General features: G+C 36.0%; 1 protein-coding gene across 1 annotated transcript; it reads right to left on the bottom strand.

Annotated features, from left to right (window-relative positions):
• Positions 1-3,401: 3,401 nt before the first annotated feature.
• Positions 3,402-18,389, bottom strand: LOC111586777 (protein LBH-like). Its single transcript, XM_055005555.1, has 4 exons — positions 18,210-18,389; positions 10,585-10,663; positions 8,841-9,015; positions 3,402-4,355 (listed from the first exon to the last, which is right to left on the bottom strand). The coding sequence occupies exons 2-4, from the start codon at positions 10,660-10,662 to the stop codon at positions 4,294-4,296; spliced, it is 315 nt and encodes a 104-aa protein (XP_054861530.1). The 5' UTR covers position 10,663; positions 18,210-18,389; the 3' UTR covers positions 3,402-4,293.
• Positions 18,390-18,627: the final 238 nt, after the last annotated feature.

Raw genomic sequence — 18,627 nt, 5'->3', positions numbered from 1 at the left:
TGAATCTGATCTAAACCTCCGGAGCATCAGCATCAGTTCAGAGCTGCATCCGTGGATCTTGTTGGTGCAAATTTGCAGCAGCGTTTCTTCTGATTGCAGCTCTGCAGCGACAAATGTTAAAAGCTTCCACCTTTGAGAGAATTAATACGTAACGAGAGGCAAGTTTCCTCTCCTCTGAGAAGCAGCTTGTGACATTGGAGAGATAATTGACACTGTGTTTTTTTTTCTTTTTTCTTCTTTTTTCTCTTCCAGCCCTCGCAGCCTCTCTCCCTGCAGCCCTTCATTTTCCCAGGGGTGACCCGGCCTGCTCCCATGAAGTGCTCTTCACAAGGTTGTCATCTGAAAGGTCAGATCCAGAGAGCGAACCGGCCACGAAAGAAATAAGACGGAGATCCCGTCATCCATCTCGCTGTCTGGATCAAGACACCTGGCTGACCTTTAGCAGTATATCAGCCTCAACAAGCTATCAGAGTGGACGTGGGTGAGCTGCTCGTGTTGCCTCTTCATCTGAGTGTGTATACAAGACAGAACGTAGGAATCACAGCAACACACTGAGATGGATGCTTTACACAACAACATTTATAAGATTCTCCTGCAAGTCTTCCTTGTTTTTAGTTGCACTATGTTCGTCAACAACACTTTAACCGTCTCATAGGTTAAATTTAATATATATAATGATAAAAAAAAAGCACGTAGGCAGCCTGTGGTCCAACAATACGCAGCTTTTTTGGTAGTTAATCCTTCAAATTACAGCTAAAACTAACAAATATTTTCAGCAATGATGAATCAAAATTTAGATTTTTTAACAATACAGTTCATTTATTCTGCAAAAATGTCAGCCAATAGTAAAAATAAATGCTCATAACAGTTTCCGAAAGCAAGAAATCACATCCTCAAGTTTCCCCAAACCTAAAAATATTCACTATTTAACAGCAATATACAGTGTCTGTAAAAAAACATTCACCTTCCTTAAAATTTTCTTCCCATTTTCCTACTTTTTGCATTGAATTATGGCCAGTTAAATTTAGCATGATGGTGGCAGTATTATGAAGTAAAGCATAGTGGTGGAAGCATCATGATGTGAAGCATGATGGTGGCAGCATCATGATATGAAGTCAAAAGTCCATTTGAATATTTATGCAGAAATCTGTTTTCACGTTGACGTCAAAAAAAGCCAAGTTAAATTGACGATAATTCATTATTGTTCATTTTTAAATGTTCTTACTGGGTAAAGCGTAACACAACTGTGTATTTTCATCTGGAAAATGGGCATCAAGTGAATTTCTCACATAATGTACCTGCAGGTTGTTGTTCCCACACTTTGACACAATTTCTTCATCAGCTGCAGATTTCAGTTCACACCTGCTTCTCACCTGCCGGTTTAGCAAAGCTGTAACCGCTTGCCACTTTTAGTTTTCGTGCTCCAAAAAGCAAAGTGACAAAGCAGAAAGCCTTTGTAGGAGGTTGAATGTTGTTTTTCTGCCACATGTGGTGCAAATAAGGAGTACAGATCCCCAAAAAAGACCTGCACAAGAGCAATTCAGCATGGAGAACAGTAAATATTGGACTTATGCTGCATTTATGTCACGTGTCAGCAGTGATATTTACAAAATCCTGACTTTTAGGTAGTGTTTGTCAAAATTCAACTTGTAATCCAAATGTGTGACTAATTAGAGCACATTATAACCCTTAAGACAGTTATTTCTTTGCAACATTTAGCATTCTTGAGGATCTCACTGTGAAAGTGGAGAATAACATTAGCAGTGTTTCCACCTCACATCTTTTGTTGTTGATGTTATTTTAACACCTGCAGATCTATATGTAGTGTTGGCTGTCTTTCATTAATGGTTCCACTAAGATGGCTGTGAAAAGTGAGAGCAATCAGAGGCCAGTAATTCAAGTTTTAAGAGCTTCTGGTTCTGGAAGTATTAGTCCCATTCATTTTTTCCCATAGAACATGCTATGTTACTCACAGCTGAGGCAAGTCTTAGGTCTTAGATGGTCAGTCAGTCAAAAATATTTACAACGGAATTCAGAAATATCCATTTTTTTACCATGCTGGCATGTCCATATGTTGTTTTTAAGTATTAGAAATTAACAGTCAATAGTATAGATGTCTTGTCCAAGCCTTTTTTTTTTGTTGCCCCCAAGCCGATTTGTTTCACATTAGCCTCTGCTGATACCCTTTTCATAGATAATACACACTTTAAGTATTGTAGATTAGTTGGCGGACCACCACCACGTGGAGCCTCTTGCTGTTGATCACTTGAACTAGCAAGCATTGTGAGGGTTCAGCTAGTAAAGGGGCACCATGACAAAGACTTCTGTGACGCTTAATGACCACCGCAGGAGAATTTCTTATCAACTTACCTGAGCTATGAGTGTGTGGCTTTTTTGTAGATTTAGCTCCATCAGCCATGCAAAATAATAACCAATAAGTTGCAATTTTTCTAAGAAAGCCTTGAAACTGGAGACATTTTCATTGCCTGCTTCTTTATCAATGACTCACATCTGAAGCAATTCTTAGGTTTTAGATGTTCATTCAGTCAAAAATATTTACAACTAAATTACGAGATACGTGACTACTATAGACCCCCTCCGATGAGAGTTGTTTTTTTACTTTGTTGACACATCCATAGGATGTTTTTATATGCTAGAAATAAGCATACACACCTAGGGATGGCCTGATCACGATTTTTTGTCCCCCATCCCATCCAAGTCATTTAATAGTTAGCACCTGTCGATAGCCTTTTCCTAGATAATACGTACTCCTACTATTATAGATTAGTTGTAGTACGTGGTTGTGCCACCAGGTGGAGCCTCTTGGTGTTTTCTTACCGTACGAAGACAATGCTCACATATTAGTATATATTAAAGAGTGTAAATGTCCCAATCAAGACTTTTAGATTTAGATTAGATTTATCCAAGAAGAACATGTAAATTAGTCCTTTTTCCATTACAGTTTTGATCATAAAAATGATAAATTCTGTCTGTCTTCAACACTTTATGATAATGTCCATACAGCATTTTTAAATAATAGAAATAAACAGTCAACACTGGAGATGTCCCGATCAATATTTTTTGCCCCAATCCAATTTGTTTCACATTAGCAATGCCCTTTCCGAGCTAATACACTCTTCAAGTATTGTAGATTAGGCGTACTACTTGGTTGCACCACCAGGTGGAGCCTCTTACTGTTTATCACTTGTACTAGCAAGCACTGTGAGAGTTTTGCTAGTAAAGGGACACCATGACAAAGACTTCTGTGATGCTTAATGATCACTGACAAGGGATTTTATCTTATGGCTGTGTGGCTTTTTTTTCAAAATATTTAGACTTCATCAACCATGCAAAATAATAACCAATAAGGTGTCATTAAAGACTGTACAAACCACAAGACATTTTTTAAGAATTTTCAAAAGGTTTATTACTTGTGCAATAATTTAGGCTGCCAGTATTTTAAAAAATATGTCTGTGACAAGCAACACACATCTAAAATATACCAGTTTCTTTTTGTTGTTTTTTTAACTTCTGTAACAAAATGCCTTGAAAGTCCTACCAACATATTGCTCCAACATCTTAAAGTAAAACACGATTACATTCCCTTTAACATCTACCTACCGTACGAAGACAATGCTCACATAGTAGAATATGTTAAAGAGTGTAAAGACATCGAATAAAGTCGTGGATTCATCAAACTCGTCGCTATTATTATTACAAAGTGAGACCAAGATCACCAAACTACTGCACTCAACAAACAGTGGTGTCATTTACAGTACGTCTAAAGTTAATGTAAAAACTGTGCACAAAATACAGTAGCTACCATCAGTAGTAGTAGTACAAGTAGTAGGAGTAGTAGTAGTATGGCACGCTTGAACTAAATACTTAATACAGCATTTAGAAACATCTGTCCAGATCACATGTGCAGACGTGGACGGCGAGGACTTGGAGCCAGAGAGGGAAATTAAAAATCTGTATTTACAAAAGATGGAAATGTGACAACAGTCGTATTAGACGGGGACGCTAAAAACACAAAGAAGAGCTTTTAGTCAAAAGGCAGTGGCGTCTTGGTCCCCTTCCATCATCTTTATTAGCCTACATGTGTCAGAACAAACTCCCTCCTCAGATGTAAAGAAAAGACTCTGGCTCCAAGCCGTCAGCTGGGGTTTAAGAATCGTTTTTTCTACCCTTCGTCTTCCACTTTCTCTAATCCATGAGTTCTTCTACTGAATGTCACTCATCTCGTCCGGACAGACTCACAGCAACCGAGTATTTGACGGGAGGAGAGTTCGTTCAGTTGGAGTCCTGCATCTCCACACCTGCAGAATCCTCATCCTCGTCCGGCTGCTCCACATCTGGAAAACATGCACATCATTCAAATCAAGTTAGTAGGAGTCGTAGTTTCTGAGTTTTCTTTGTGTTGGCTGCCTCGACAAAAACCTAAAACCCCAATCAGACAGAATGTTATCACCACATTGGTTTTCAACTATCCATCCAGTTTATTCTGCTCATCCACAGTTGGGTTGAGGTACAGTGCCGTGAAGAAGTCTTTGCCCCCTTCTTGAGTTCTTTTTAATTTCCCCACTTAATTGTTTAAGACCATCAAACAAATTTAAATATTAGACAAAGATAACCAAAGTAAACACAAAATGCAGTTTTTAAATGTTTTAAGGGAAAAAGCTATCCAAACCTACCTGGCCCTGTGTGAAAAAGTAATTGCCCCCCTTGTTAAATCATGAATTAACTGTGGCTAATCACATTTTTTTAGAAAGCAAGTTCAATTTCACCGACCGCACCCAAGCCTGATTACCTCCAGACCTGTTCAGTCAAGAAATCCCTTAAATAAAACCTGTCTGACTAAACGAAGTCGGCCAAAAGAACTCAAAAAGCTACAACAAAATGGAATCCAAAGAAATTCAAGAACAGATGAGAAATAAAGTAATTGACATCTATCAGTCTGGAAAGGGTTACAAAGCCATTTCTAAAGCTTTAGGACTCCAGAGAACCACGGTGAGAGACATCATCCACAAATGAAGAAAACATGGAACAGTGGTGAACCTTCACTACCAAAATGGCCCCAAGAGCACAGAGACGACTCATCCAGGACGTCACAAAGGAACCCAGGACAACATCTAAAGATCTGCAGGAAACCCTGGCCTCAGTTAAGGTCAGTGTTTATGACTCAACAATAAGGAAGAGACTGAACTAGAATGGATCCATGGCAGAGTTCCAAGACCAAAATCACTGCTGGCTAAAAGGAACATAAAGGCTCGTCAAACATCTGAATGATCCCCAAGACTTTTGGGAGAATATTCTATGGACTGATGAGGCGAAAGTTGAACTTTTTGGAAGGCGTGTCTGTCGTTACATCTGGAAAAAGAACATCATAGCAACAGTCAAACGTGGTGGTGGTGGTGTGATGGTTTGAGGACCTGGACGACTTGCTGTGATTGATGGAACCATGAATTCTGCTCTCTACCAAACAATCTTGAAGGAAAATGTTCAACCATCAGTTCATGACCTCAAGCTGAAGTTCACTTTGGTTCTGTAGCAGGACAATGACCCAAAACACACCAGCAAGTCGACTTCTGAACGACTTAAAAAAAACCTAAATGACTGTTTTGGAGTGTCCTAGTCAAAGTCCAGACTTGAATCTGATTGAAATGCTGGAATGACCTTAAAAAGGCTGTTCATGCTGGAAAACCTTCCAGTAGGACCAAAGTATCCCCACAGAGATGTGAAAAACTCATTGAAAGTTCTAGAAAATGCTTGATTTCAGTTGTAGCTGCTGAGGGTGGTAGGTTTAGGGGGGAATTACTTTTTCACACAGGGCCAGGTAGCTTTGAGTAGTTTTTTTTAATCCCTTAAAATATTAAATCATCATTTGAAAACATTAAAGTGGGGAAAATATGCAAAAAAAAAAAAAGAATTTGAGAAGGGGCAAATACTTTTTCACGGCACTGTATGTTACCTGTTTTAAAATTTGAAAATGTGGAGAAAAAAATATTTTCACAGTGAAACTTCTGATGTCAACATTTTCAACATTTTTGGGAAACTTTTGAACATTTTTTGGTGGAAAAAAAAGAAATGTTAAAACTGTTTCTTAAGAACATTCATGTGAATGTTCTTGAGAAAATATTACAAGTTTTACTGATACATATGTAATCACGTTAGATAATTTTAGGATTTTTTTGGAAGATTTTTACTCATTTTTTGGAAAATATTTACAAGAATTTTCTTGCCAGATTTGGGGATTTTTTTTTAGGGAAACTTTTAAGGAATTATTGGAATTTTCTTCCTGAAGGTTTTGCAAATTTTCAGAAATTTGGGGAATTTTTGTTGCAGATTTTTTTGGATTATTTTCAAACAAGGAAACAATATTTTTTGGTGCCCGTAAATGAAGACAAGAGGAGGGTTAAATACTGTGTGGGAAAAAAAGTGTTTTCACAGTCTTACAAGTTAAAGATTAAGACAAAAAAATCAAATATACTTTTTTTTGCTTCATTGTTTTTGACTTTTCAACTTAACATCATTAAACAGTAAATCAGATGTTTACAAATTTCGACTTAGTATCCTTTTTTACCTCAGTTTTTAGTCAAGTTATAAAAACTCAACCCACTAACATATAACAAAGAATTTAATTATTATTTTTTATTTTTTTTAATGATTTTACAAGGTATTATCTGTAATTTAACAAAACAAAACAAAAAAGTAAAATACCAGTTATTTTTGAATTTACAGTTTAAAAAAATGTTTAAAAATTGTGATAAATAAAAAAAGAAACAACATTGTACCGAGTAGGTAATTGTTGGAACTCATGAATAAGATCCTGAGATACTGAAAGTCCGTTTCTTGTTGGAGGAACTCATCACTCACCCAGAGCGAACAATCCAGATGTGGAATTATTCCGTTTAATCTGTCAAAATTATTCAGGTAGGAATTTATCTTTAAATACACTGAGATAAAATAAAACCCATCAATGAAACAAAGCTAAAATGAAGAGGTTGCAGCTCGGTTGCGTTTTAAAACGTGGAGTGGCTCTTAGCAGCAGCGTGATGGTAATAAAGCAGCAGATCCACACAGGACGGCTGAACGCCGCTGAAATGTGTCCTTTAAATGATTCCTTCTAAGTGGAAAATTGCAGTTATTCTGAGTTGCACTCCGTTTGGGAGGCAGCTGATTAGATGGACTTGATACCTGCGTTCATTTTTCAACTCACTGATGCATATAATCACAATATTACGCTGCAGCAAATCACAACATGTCTGCTCTCGAGTGTTTTTCCTGTTTTGTTGAGTTCTTGCGATCAGGTAAAACCGCTGCAGAGTGCGTCATTAGTACAAAGACAGGAAGACTTCACAAGAAGTAACCTTTACAGAGACGGATGCTAATTTTTGATGGCCAGTCGGGGGAGAAAAATGCAAATTAACTGACATAAATGCCAGCAGCTTGAGTGACTGTATGATTTTCACTGGTAGAAGCAGCAGATAAGAGCAGAAAATGATTTAAGGATGAATTTAAAGTTCGTGTACCTCACTGGAGGGTTTCCACACTTTAAAATGATTATGATTTAAGCATATATTTATAGATTAATTTACAGATGTTTCTCTATTTGTTGACTGTAGAAGTTTTTAAAAAAAACTAAAACTGAAGCTAAATACAGTCCAGCATTTTTACATACAGTAAGAATCATTTTACACTGTTCGAGAGCAAAAATACAAAGTACAAATAAAGTTTGTACTTTATTTAAATCAGCAAAAAAACAGAAATAAAATATATGTATTTAAATATATATATATATTATATATAGAAAAATACTGTATAATTATTACAATATGTAGTTTTTACTTTATCTAAATCAGAAAAAAATATTATTTTGCAGATGTTTGCCATAATTTAGAAGAAAAGTTATGTATATTTAATACCAAAAATGATAAATATTATTTAACTGTTGTCTTACAGACTTTTTCTGTTTGAATGTTTAAAACAATATATTAAAATTGTTAATAAAGTCCAAAATAAAAATCTGCATTTTTACATACAGTAATAATTACTACTTTATTAATAAGTACAAATTAATAAAAAAACAAAAAACAAAAATAGAAATAAAATAAATTTTAAAATATGAGAAAAAATAAAATGATAAATAAAGGGATTGGACTGTACAAAATAGGTAAATAAGAGAAATAAAATAAAAACAGAAAAAAAAATACTTAAATAAAGGTAATGGACTGTACAAAATAGGTAAAAGATAAATAAAATAAAATAATAAATGGGAAAAAATAATTTAAAAATAGTCAAATAAAGGCAATGGACTGTACATAACAGGTAAAAAGAAGATAAAATAAAAAAAATAGGAAACAAAAATAGTTTAATAAAGGTAACGGACTGTACATAGCAATGAGTAGCTATTAATAGGATTCTGATTCTTCTTCTTCTTCTTCTTCTTATTATTATTATTATTATTATTATTATTATGGTTGTTGTTATTGTTATTACCATTTTTATTTGTATTTTCGGCTCGTCATTTCAATCCACTGCTACGGTATTAAAAAAGACTTAACTTTGGGATTAAATTGTCGCATTAACTGTCAACTGAGGTGTCTTTTACTCACATTTAACAGACATTTTTGGTTTATCAGGTGATCAGAAATAACAGGAAGAAGAACAGATTGCTGTCACAATCATTCCACCTGTAAAAAGTCAATTCAGAGCCAGAAAACACCCTGATGGAGTATCTTTACTCTGCTGAACTGGTACCTTTTAAGTGAAGGATCTGAGTTCTTCTTCCATTTCCTGGTTCTCTGTGATTGGCTGGACTGAATCTTCTGTTTCCTCACCTGCAGTTTGCTCTCCTGGACTCTTCCTCTCGCCCTGAGAGTCTGGAGAGGTCGGCTCGTCCGGCGGCCAGCGGAGTTCTCCACTTTCCACCTCGGTGGCGTCCGTCGGCTCGACCACGATGGAGGGAAGCCTCTTGGACAGCTTGGGATACCTTTCATGGGTATCTGGGAAGATCTGTGGGAAGCTCATGTAAGGTCGACTCGGAGGTTTGTCATATTTGGGGGGATTAAAGCATCGTTACTCGAACAGGACATGGAAAAACAACAATGCGGCAAAAAGCGGATTAGGAAAGCTGTGAGCATGAGGTGGAAGATCTCTGAGAAGACAACTAAAGTCTTTGATGTTGAACTACATCTCATGCTCTGTAGCACAAGAAATCATGATGCTATTTCTGTTTTTCCGTTAAGTCATATCTGAACGTGAATGAACAGAAATCTGACTAAAAAATTTATTTTTTTTTAGACATGTAGGTTTCGTATAACCTCATTTTCTACATTTCTAAACTAAATTTAGCCGAACTGTGGCCCAAATATAACAGATTAGACATCAAATTAATTCTTAAAGGAAAATACTAAGAAAGTTGACAGAGTAAAAATGTTTTCAGTAAATATTAAAGAGAACTTTCATTTCATTTATTTCGAACATGTAATAACATTCAATGAATAATTCACAAGAAACAACTAAAATAGTCCATCATGCTTCTCATATAAGGAGAATGAGAGGAAAACAAAACTTCAACATGTTCGAAAGGGAGTGGGAAGAAGTTAAAACTTATTTAATCCCACCCCTAAAATGAGAACAAAAGAAGGAACAAAAATAGATACAAAGGAACAAAAATAGATACAAAGGAACAAAAATATATACAGGAGGTCCTCAGTTTACGACGTCCTCAACCTACAGTGTTTTGTTGATACGTCGTTCGCATTTATAGGCAGGTCCTCGGTTTATGACGTACAGCGTTTCGTCATTACGTCAGAACTGGTTACGTGGAACTAGTTGGCGATCGGAGCGGACGAATACATCGTCATGCGGTGCTATAAGACGGCTTTGTTTACCTTCGCCGGTTCTACGCCACCTTGGATTGTGTGGTTTTCATGACTTTTCCGAAGAACTGATCAATATCGCGATGGACGTAAAGACTTTCTTTACATTTTTCTTTACGTTCCGACTTACGGCAAAAATCGACTGACGATGATCCGTAGGAACGGAACTCAAACGTAAATCGAGGACTGCCTGTAAACTACAGTTCGAAAGTTTGGGGTCACCCAAGCAGTTTCATGTTTTCCATGAAAACTCACACTTAAAATTCCTCTAAAAAGTCAAAAATGTGCCAAATTAAGATGGTTATTTGGCATTAAGTGCAACTGGGGCTAGTTTGACAGGTGTTTAGCTACAAGCCAAAGTGCAAAAACTGGGACTATGACCTCTCCTTAAACTTTCATCCAAAACATGTTGAGACTCTAAAATAATGGATCCATGGACGTACAAGTGTGGAAATAGAAGAATAAACTAAATGAAAACAAGCATCAAACGGCTCCCAGCTCACCTGGCGATGATGCATTGTGTCAGAAAATGAAGTGCTCAGTAGTAGACAATAACTCACTTGTCCTTTTGGCTCGGCTGATATAACATTTACTCACCGCAGGTCTGAGTCCAACTAGCGACCCACATTTTACTCATCGCCGCCGTGACTCACCGCAGGATGACTTCAGACAGAGATAAACCAAACAGAAATGAGGATACTGAGTCCTGATCTCCTGCCGCTCCTCCACCGCTGAAGTCTTCCGATGCCGGCTCCAGAGAGTTCATCACCTCAGTCATCCTGCAGGAGATCACATCAATAATCAGTTAACTGGAGGTGATTTCTGCAACTTTGCAATTGCAATTGCTTGGATAATTTATTGTTATTTTCCTGTTTTGTTAAATTACAGATAATAACTAGTAAAATCAGAGAAAAAAGTATAAATTTACATGTTAATTATCAGAAAACAGGCAAATCTGTACCTAGAGTTCACATAAAAAAATACTCATTTTTACAAATAGTAAATTGTTCTTTTATGTTTTTATAGCAGTCTTTAAACTAGAAAAAATACTAATATTTTTCAAATATTTTCTGTTACTGGAAAGAAAAATTATGCACGATATGAATTTCTTCCAACTGTTATTTTTATTGTCATTTATTTCCACAGTTTTGTTAAATTACTAGATAATTTAACAGACGGTTTTGTAAAATTTTTACAACTTAATTAATTAATTAATTTTCATGTGAACCATAAAAACACAGACCAAATCTGTATTTAATGTCCACATCAGAAATCTGTATTTCTTACAAATTTTAATTCAGTCTTTTAGGTTTAACTGTAAAAGTAGTTTTTTAAAAAAAAATTTTTTTTTACTGTATTTAAATTTGCAAAACATATCATTACTTTTACAGATATTTGCAGTTATTGGAAAAACAAAATATGTCTTATCTGAAAAAATATAAATACAATTTTCCCTGTTTTTGTTAAATTACAAGTAATTCTAATTTTCATGTTAACTGTGATAAAAAAAGTAAAAATAAAAATTAAAAAACAGGCCAAAACTGTAATGTCCACAATAAATAAATAAATAAATAAATAAAATCAGTATTTTTTTTAACAAATAATAATCTATTCTTTTACAATGTCTGACCATAAAATTACACTATTTAAATCAACTAAAATGATCACTATTTTACAGATTTCCTGTTATTGTTATGAAAAATATGGTATTAAAAAATTGTATTTATTATTATTAAATTACAGATACTATCTCTTAAAATCACAGAAAAAATATAAATTTACATGTTGACTGTAAAAAAAAAGATGTAAAAAAAAAAAAAAAAAAAAAGGCCAAAACTGTGAATAATAATTATAATTTACAGCGTTCACTTTCTGTCTGTGGATTAGCGCAGGGCATCATTCATATTATTCAGCACATTTACTCATGTATCACTTTGGCAGCTTTATTTTCAGGCCCAGTCACTGATTTTTCTGGCAGCAGTTGGTGCTAATTGGCGAACAGTAATGACCAATTAGTGCCAACGGTCCCAAACACACTAGAAAAACTGACGAAGATACAGCAGCCAACTGTCGGCTCGATGCACCTCTGCTGTCTGATTTACCGTCCAAACATCTGCCAGAAGTATACCTGACATACATAACAGCTATACTGGTTGCACTGGTTTGACTAGAGGAAGGAAACTTGATCTGGGGGAACCACAGAGGAGGAACTGAGAGCTAAAATGGTTTTAACTCAGAATACAGAAGTTTAATACTTTCACTTTCACCACCCTGAATACAGTTTTTAAACCATTTTAACACTGAATCCAATCAGTTTCTGGGCATTTTAAGTCCAGCAATATAAAGTCCTGCAGCTACAACATTTAGCACTGAAACTGACAGATACTGACATTTGCAGGTATTTATTTTAAAGCTTCTGGAACTATGACAAAATCTGCTGCCTTTGGTCTCCGTCTACAAGGTTCTGGTTTGTCTTTGACTCCTCTGGACAGAATTGGTTCAGTTCAGCTAAATGTAACTGTGCCCAAAATCAACCTTCTGATGATGATGAACTCAATTCAATTCGATTTGCTTTGTGTGAAGCTCCAGTTCCACAGAGCATGATACTGCCACCACCATGCTTGACGGTAGGTTTAGTATTCTTGGGGTTAAAGGCGTCATCTTTTTCCTCTAAACTGTCCTTTGGCCATTTTTATCTCAACTAGGTTCTTTTGGTTTCCGTCTACAAGCTTCTGGTTTATCTTTGGCTCCTCTGTACAGAAATGGTTCAGTTCAACTAAGCTTGTTGTCTTTCTGACCCAGACTTGTTTCTTCATCAGTCCCTAGGTTCTTGATGGATTTAAGTCAGGACTTTGGGGAGACCAGTCTAAAACCTTCATTCAAGCCTGATGGAACCATTTCTTTACCACGTCTGATGTGAGTTTGGCCTTATTGTCTTGTTGAAACATCCGACTGTGTCCAAGATCAACCTTCTGCTGATGGTTTTAGGTTTTCCTGAAGAATGTGGAGGTGATACTCCTTCTTCATTGTCCCATTTACTTTGTATAAAGCTCCAGTTCCACAGAGCATGATGCTGCCGCCACCATCCTTGATGGTAGGTTTGGTGCTCTTGGGGTTAAAAAAAGACCTGCCCAAGATAGTCTGAACCCAGTCCTTAACCAGTCATAAAAAGATCTAAAACCAGGACCAAAATCAAACTTATGCCAGTCCAAAAAAATGTTCAGAACCAGTCAGAATATAGTCTGGAACCAGTCCAAAACCAAAACTGAAACCTGTTTTAGAAACAGTCTGAAACCAGTTCTCAGCCAGGAACAAATCCAGTGTAAAATATTTCCTAGCCACCTGATGAATACAAGTCCAACAGTCTGACCCTCTTTTAGCTCTGTGTTTGGTCTCCACCATCTTCTGAAGAAATATCTGACTGTTTAGTTTTCATCAGTTGGTGTCTCACTGTTTGCGGCATCCAAAACTTATGAGCAACCGAAACAGAAAAGTTGTCACCTGACAGCTAAACAATGACCTTAAAGTTCTGTCAAGTCCAAGTGTGTGGTGACATCTCATCAGTGTCACAGCCACTGTTCACATTATACTGTACATCACTATTATATATATACTATATATACTACTATACAACCACGACTAGAAGTAGAGAGAACTCAGAAATGACATTTGTGTACTATGACACCGTTAAAATGCCAAAAAACAGAAAAAAGTAACTTTATTGTAGATTTTTCTAAATGCTCGGTGTGAGCACAGTCTGTAGCTCAACTGAAAAGTCGCTGAATTTTTGACATGTGACTGTTGGTCTCAGCTGAGTCACTAATGGCTTCATGGTTGTGTCGAGAAAGATAGAATTTTAGTTATTTTACAGAATCTGGTGAGTACAAATGATGTGTTTTTGGTGAATTTTTAAATGAGACGTGTAGAATAACGCATTTTTATAAAATATCTCAATCTTAAGGTTAAATCTGGTTACAAAGGAACCGTAGATGAGTAGTTCAAGGACCTTTAGAAAGCTGAAATCTGATGATTCTTTCTATTTTTATAGTTTCTGGCTTTGCTAAATAGTATAATTTGGTCAATTTATTGAATATACCATGACTTTTAGAGGGTTAAATGCATCATATGGCATCATTAAGCTAACCTTAGCGTAACATTCAGGTCGTTTAAGCAGCAGCAGTCTGCTCGGCAGCGAAAGGCAGACTTTAGATGTGACAACTTATCAGAAACACCACTTTCCATACAATCAGACCTGCTGTTGCCATGGGGACAAGCGGTTGGGATTTTTAATTTTTTCATGCCCGTGATTGTCTGAGCGCCGCACTCTGGGCCGAGCGATGATTCGGGGGTATTCATGTGTGCCGTTACGCAGCAATTACCGGCGTCAGGACGAGGCCGAGCCGCTGCCTCCGGCCTTCATCATCACCATCGTCGGCCGACAGCAGAAACAATGCAGCCTTGTTGTCCCGATCAGAGGCCCGGATTGTTCTGGTCTGGTCAGACTCTGCTGCTCTGGAGGTAGAAACTCAGCTCTGAGAATTGACGGGAAGCGTAACAGACACCAGAATTTGAATCTTGCCGTCTTTGTTTCTGGAGCTGAGTAAAAATAATTCCTTCTTGAGAGCAGCGAGTCTGAACGGGGTCGTCCAAGTGTAAAAGAGGTTCCTGGAAGCTGCTTCACTTCCGCCTCAGCAGAGACTCGACATGCCTGAGACATTTTTATTATTTGCCTTTTTGGCGAGGTCAGGAAGCAGCAGCGAGCGTTTCCACCGATGAATAAATTTACAATCAGGTTAAGGCGTCAGTCGGTGCATTAAAATCTTCGTTTTGGTGTTTTCAGCTGCAACAAGTACTGAAGATAACAAGGAAACAACTAGTTTTATAATTCATTTATCAGTTTGAGCAACTTAATGAACAAAAGTCCAAATTCCAGCTCCTTAAATGTGGATATTTTCTGGTTTCTTTCCCACATAATGACAGTAAACTACCTTTATTTTAATAATTCAGTCATTTTCTCTGCTGTACATGACAGAATTTAGAAAATATTTGTGTATTTTCCACTATTTTCTGCATTAATCAGCTTGTTGTCAGCTATTAAATTAATCACCAACTCTTGTGATAATTGATTTATCAGTTTCAGTAGTTTTCAATGGAAAAAATCAAAATTTTCTGATTACAGCTCCTTAAATATTGATATTTTCTGGTTTCTTTCTTCCTTTATGACAGTAAACTGCCTCTATTTTAATAATAACATAACAATTTAAAGTTTTTTTAAAGCAAAAACACCAAACGTTTGCTAGTTTCAGGTCCTTGAATATCAGAAAACAGTCATTTTCTCTGTTGAACATAACAGGAATTTTGAATTTATTTGTGTATTTTTGGCTCAATTCGAAAAAAAAAAGTTGAAATTCTCTGATCCCACCTCCTTAAAACTCAATATTTTCTGGTTTCTTTCCTCCTTTACGACCATAAACTGCCTCTTTTAACATTTATTAATAACCTAAATTTGTCCGATAATCGGTATTATATACATTTTGTAGGGTCTTAACCTCAATAATATTCAAATTATTCAAAGTTTTATTTTATATCATATTGTAGGGTTTAAACCTTTATAAATAACTTAAACGTGTCTGATAATTTGTATTGTATATGATATTGTAGGGTCTTAACCTTTATTAATATCCCAATTAGTCATGTAGTTTGCATAAATAATTAAAGGAATAGTTTGGTGTTTTGTGAGCAGCCAGTTAGCTTAGCTTAGCTTAGCTTAGCACAAACACTGGAAACAGAGGGAAGCAGTTAGCCTAGCTCTGTCCTAAGGTAACTAAACCTGACTACCAGCATCTTTAACCCTCCTGTTGTCCTCATTTACGGACACCAAAAAATATTGTTTCCCTGTCTGAAAAAAATCCAAAAATTCAGTAAAAAAATTCCCCAAATTTCAGAAAGTTTGCAAAACCTACAAGAAGAAAATTCCAATAAATCCTTAAAAGTTTCCCTTAAAAGTTTTATTTTAAAAAAAATCAATAAATCCCTCAAATTTGGCAAGAAATAAAAATGTAAAAAAAAAAATCATTAAAAAAAAAAAAAAAAAAACTAAAAATTGTAAATATTTTTTTAAATGAGTAAAAATCTTCCAAAAATCTCAAAAATATCAAAAGTAATATATATATCAGTAAAACTTCTGATATTTTCTTTAAAAACATTCAGAAAAAAATCAACCAAAATCCAGTGAAATTCACTGGATTTGATTTTTTCTGAATGTCCTTAAAGGAACATTTTTTAAGATTTCTTTTTTTACACCAAAAAATGTTCAAAAATTTCCCAAAAATGTTGAAAATGTGGACATCAGAAGTTTCACTGTGAAAATCAAATTTTTTCCCACATTTTCAAACTTTAAAACAGGACAACAAGAGGGTTAAGACTCAGTAATCCAACAGAAACTTGAACTTCTTTAAGGAATTGTATTAAAACCACAATATACAGATATAATAACACTCTTATATCAATATATTTAGACTCTGCCAAGTTACTGGTAACTATGGTGATCAGACAAATGTAAGGGAGTAAAAATGTTGTTAAATAAAGAAGTAAAGTAGCAAAATTGGCTCAAGCTCAAGTGCAGCTTTTGACTGATGTTCTGTTTCCTTTTATTTAACTTTATGGGTTTTTACTGCACCGTTTTAACCTTACGGTTGTTTTCAGCTTATTTTAGAGTCATTTCCAGTCACTGGTATGAAAACAGCTGCATGAAACCAACACAAACGTCACATTTCAGACTCTTTTTCCACCTTCTTCTGCACCAACTGTTGGCCTCAAGTCGCTTCATTTCTAACATTCTTTATTTAGACGAGCGTCTGCTGACATTAATGCCGCTGATTTACCGCTTTTACCACTTGATAGTTTTCACTGTTTTATGTGAATCTTTTGGGGTTTTGGATGGATTTTGAACTAAAATTTTATGATAATGACAGCTGGATTAGTCTTAGAAATATAAATTAGCTGTTTATGTCCTGTATCTGCCCCATAAATACATGTATTTTATTACAAAAGTCCAATTAATGACCCAAGAAACTGCTAATTTTAATGCAGAATGGTTGAAAATTGGGATTAAACCCCTAATATTTAGGAAGCTGTAACCAAAAATTGTTGGATATTTTTACTTTACTCAGTCATTCTGATGAATTATTCATAAAATATTCTCTTTCCAGATGTTTAAACTACAAATAATCTGTAAAAATGGGACAAAAATTCAACATTCTCAAGCAAAAAATGCCCAAAATTCACCTATTTCAGAGTCTTAGCTTCAGGATTTTGCTACTTTTCACTGTTTAATGTGAATCTTTTGGGGTTTTCTCACTTTTTCACAGATTTTCCAGACAATAAATAACCTGCAGGTTCATTAATAATGCAGATCATTGCTAGTTGCAGCACTAAAAGTACAAGCCAAAAGCCCATGGGAGCATCTTCACACTCTTCCTGGTGTTGGATTGCAGACTGGAGTCTGGAGCCAGATGTTTGCACCGACTAGTGCTTTTATTTTTTAAAAAACAACTAATTTCCTGCTAAAATCTTGAGAAAATGATTCACCTCACAGCCTCCCTCTCCTCCTTCCATCCTCGCTGACCTCCACCTCTCCTCCGTCCACTTTAATTCCACTATTTTATGTCATTTTTCTGCAGATATGAGTCTTTTGTTGATCATTTTTTCCATTTGTGCTGCTAAACCAGAGCCAGAAGCTGCACCGCCTCCTCAGATGCAGCTTTTCTTGCACGAATCCACCAAGTTTTCCTCTGAACAGCCCAAGGACACGAAGATAAAATCCAATCTGCGGCCAAAAACACTGCTGCTCTTTTCTTTTTTTTTTACTTCTTCCACTGCTCTGTTTCTGTTCAAATTCAGTTTCACTTGTGTTTTTGTTGCCCCACTTCAGATTTCCTGTCCTATTTTTGGACTTTAGTAGCACAAAAACTTGTTTTTTGCAATTTTTTTGGATGCATTTGTTGTAAATTCATGCAAAACGAACCGATTTGGCTGCACACACAACAGGTAGATACTATAAATAGATTTATATTAAAGCACAGCTCCACTTCCACCCACACTTTCTCCACTCTGTCAGGCTGATCTGGGCTTTATTCTGCCCACAATCCAACACTGAAAAAGGGAATAAAACTCAATATAAAGCAGCTTTGGTGGATTTATAAAGCTCCGGGGTGCCAAAATGATCTCTGTGTTAAGTTTCTTTTATGAAAAACGACTAAAAAGCGGCTTTTAGCGGGAGGAAATGAAGGATGGAGGGGACGAGTGTGAATAAAAGCTCGGTACCTGTCCGCTGTGTGCTGATCGGTGTCTCAGAGCAGGAAGATCCTCCGCTGCTTCATCACACTGATGCTGCTGCTGCTGCTGAGGATGAGGTTGATGATGATGATGGTGATGATGAGGATGATGAGGATGATGATGCGGGCTGTTGTGGGCGCTCAGCTCCGGTGAAGTTAGTCGCAGGAAAGTGTTCAGAGTCTGCGCAGTGGAACTGAGTTGATGCTGCCTTCATTACTTTCAGGAAAATGGAGTTTTATTGCCAAATTTCTTTTATTGTCAAATTAAAACCGCTTGTAAGACACTATTTTATTTTTTACATGTGCTTTATATGGATGTATTGGACAGATAATTTGTTAAAGTGTGTAAATATTTAAGTATTTTATCCTTAATTAATGATTCTAATTTGTATGCAATATTGTTTGTA

The sequence above is a fragment of the Amphiprion ocellaris genome, chromosome 20 (genome assembly GCF_022539595.1).
Source record: "Amphiprion ocellaris isolate individual 3 ecotype Okinawa chromosome 20, ASM2253959v1, whole genome shotgun sequence".
Taxonomy (NCBI): domain Eukaryota; kingdom Metazoa; phylum Chordata; class Actinopteri; family Pomacentridae; genus Amphiprion; species Amphiprion ocellaris.
This window is presented reverse-complemented; position numbering and strand designations above follow the sequence as displayed.

Bases quoted from the DNA above. Each gene is read 5' to 3' on its own strand.
- LOC111586777 (XM_055005555.1), bottom strand. From the start codon at position 10,662: ATGACTGAGGTGATGAACTCTCTGGAGCCGGCATCGGAAGACTTCAGC. The intron at 9,016-10,584 runs GTATCCTCATTT...AGCTTCCCACAG, and splicing joins CGGCAGGAGATCAGGACTCA to ATCTTCCCAGATACCCATGA. The intron at 4,356-8,840 runs GTGAGGAAACAG...CATGTTTTCCAG, and splicing joins TCCAGGAGAGCAAACTGCAG to ATGTGGAGCAGCCGGACGAG.